Source organism: Lycium ferocissimum, chromosome 2, assembly GCF_029784015.1.
Source record: "Lycium ferocissimum isolate CSIRO_LF1 chromosome 2, AGI_CSIRO_Lferr_CH_V1, whole genome shotgun sequence".
Classification (NCBI taxonomy): Eukaryota; Viridiplantae; Streptophyta; class Magnoliopsida; order Solanales; family Solanaceae; genus Lycium; species Lycium ferocissimum.
The window spans coordinates 36337881-36340590 of NC_081343.1; the positions used below are offsets into that span (position 1 = coordinate 36337881).

Here is a 2710-nt window from a genome sequence, read left to right on the forward strand (position 1 = left end):
GGGTTCATGCGGGCCACTTAAGTCTTTTATTTCTCTATGTGCCCGATCCGAATCTAGGAGCAAGCATTTTTATTTCCTCACCTCTCTTTCCTCCTCCTTCCTTTTCTTTTCCTCTTTTTTCTTCTTTCTACTCTTCATTGTTGCCAAAAAACAAAAAAAAAATGCGCTCTCTCATCCTCCTCCTCCTTCGTCAACATCTTTTGTTTTTTTTTTCAATTTATTTATAATAGCCATAATTTTGTTTTTATAATTAATAATTAAAGCTTACTTCATAAGAAATTTTATTTGATAAGTAATTTGAATTGATTTTGTATATTCAACAATATCATTTTTCTCTTTTTGCTAACGCGATTTGATCTAATATAATTTGAGTAGTAATTTATTGACTTTTAAAGGGCAAAAAGGGTTAGTTTACTAGACATTGGTTGATTCTTATACTCTGAAAATTGAATCTTTTTTTATGCAATAATTGCCATAAAAAATTAATAATTGAGATGGAGAAAACCAACTCAAAAATGTTGAAGGTAAATTAATATAGTCAAACAAAGAATATGTAAAAAATTATGCTACATAATTAGCAAATTCTCTACTTGGGTGCGCTCATTCAAGAGTTTTTTGTTTTTTGTTTTTCATTTTCCTATAGACTAAAATTTAAAATCAAGTGTGAAAAAATTGAACTAAACCGAACTTATTTACGATTAAAAAACCTAATAGACCTAATCGAATCAACTCAAAATTAACTTAAACTACCTACCCTTCCTACTCGGTCTTTTGTGGTTGTAGGTGTACGTCACTTTAGTAGCAATGACATAATAAAACTCTTTAAAATAGGGCTTGGGTATTTCGCATAGAATGTTAAAGAAGAGAGAATAAAATAGACATTTTAATTTTTCAGAAAGAGACTGAAAGAACCTTTTTTATTTGAGTAACTGAAACAATATCTAAATTATAGGATAATTCAAATTAACAACGTCTATTATGGTTAACCGGCTAAAAAGAGTAAAATATGGATTTTAATTATTTAAAATGAATTATAAAGCTAAAATTGTTATAAAATAAAGACTATAAAGTAAATACACTAGAGACAAGTATATAGAGAGAGACTTATATATTATTCAACTTTGAACTGATATACAAATGAACTTAATTGACATCTTATTTACAGAGGAAAAGAGGCAACTGCGAGGCTTTTCGAAGCCTGGCCGCTTTGCCGAGCTGGTAGTTGCAAGTCGCCCGTGGATTGCAAGCTTTGAGGAAAAGCCGTCGCAAGGCTTTTCGAAAAGCCTTTGGCAAGCTCATGGTCTTGAGCTACTTGCAAGCTATCTGCTTGAGCTACTTGCAAGCTGCCTGCTTAATTATAAGCTTATCCAGTTGAATGTATATTTGAATGGACATCTACAACACGGCCCCCTTGGATGTTCATTAATAGATTTGTTTCTCGTTAAAACCTTACTAGGAAAAATTCAATAGGAAAAATCCAAGTGAAGGAAAAAAGAATATACATCTAGTAATGAGCATTACAAGCTGCCTCATTAAACACCTTACTAGGAAAACTCAATGGGACAAAATCTTGGTTAAGGGGAAAAGAGTACAGCGCATAGTTTACTCCCCCTGATGAAGACCACAATTCAGATGTCTAAGTCTTTGCATTCCAATCTTGTTTACCATCTTCACAAAAGTTGAAGTCGGCAAAGATTTAGTGAAAAAATCTGTAGGATTATCATTTGAACGAATTTGTTGTACATCAATGTCACCATTCTTTTGGAGATAGTGTGTGAAAAATAACTTTGGTGAAATGTGTTTCGTTCTGTCTTCCTTTATGAATCCTCCCTTTAATTGGGCTATGCATGCAGCATTGTCTTCATATAATACTGTGGGTATTTTGGTATCTCACTTCAGGCTACACCTTCCTCTGATGAGATTTATCACTGATCTCAACCACACACATTCTCTACTTGCTTCACGAATAGCTATTAGCTCAGCATGATTTGAAGAAATAGCAACAATGGACTGCTTTATAGATCGCCATGATATAGCAGTACCTCCGCATGTAAACAAATAGCATGTTTGAAATCGAATTTTGTATGGATCAGATAAATAACCTACATCTGCATAATCAACAAGATATGTACTACCTTTGTTAGCATAAAACAGACCTATATCAATATTACCTTTTAGATATCGCAGTATATGCTTAATTCCGTTACAATGTCTTCCTGTAGGAGAAGAGCTATATCTTACTAGCAAATTAACAGAAAATGCTATATCAGGTCTTGTAGTGTTAGCAAGATACATAAGTGCACCAATGGCACTAAGGTATGGTACTGCAGGACCAAGTAGCTCTTTATTCTCTTCTTGAGGTCGGAATGGATCTTTAGTCACTTCAAGTGAGCGAACAACCATAAGAGTACTTAATGGATGTGCATTGTCCATGTAAAATCGTTTTAAAATTTTCTCAGTATAGGCAGATTGATGGATAAAGACTCTGTCTGCTAAATGTTCAAGTACTCACTAAGGCGATTGTACCACATGCGCCCTAATTGTTTTAAACCATATAATGATCTTTGTAATATGATTGAATACATCTCTCGAGACTTTGAAATAAATGCTTCGGGCATTTTAAATCCTTCTGCAATTTTCATATAAATTTCATCATCAAGTGAGCCATAAAGATAAGTTGTAACCACATCCATTAGATGTATTTCAAGAT

The 2710-nt window shown here is 33.2% G+C and overlaps 1 protein-coding gene across 1 annotated transcript; it reads right to left on the reverse strand.

Annotated features, from left to right (window-relative positions):
- Positions 1-1890: 1890 nt before the first annotated feature.
- On the reverse strand, positions 1891-2433 carry LOC132047551 (secreted RxLR effector protein 161-like). The gene has a single exon (XM_059438580.1). The coding sequence runs from the start codon at positions 2431-2433 to the stop codon at positions 1891-1893; it is 543 nt and encodes a 180-aa protein (XP_059294563.1).
- Positions 2434-2710: the final 277 nt, after the last annotated feature.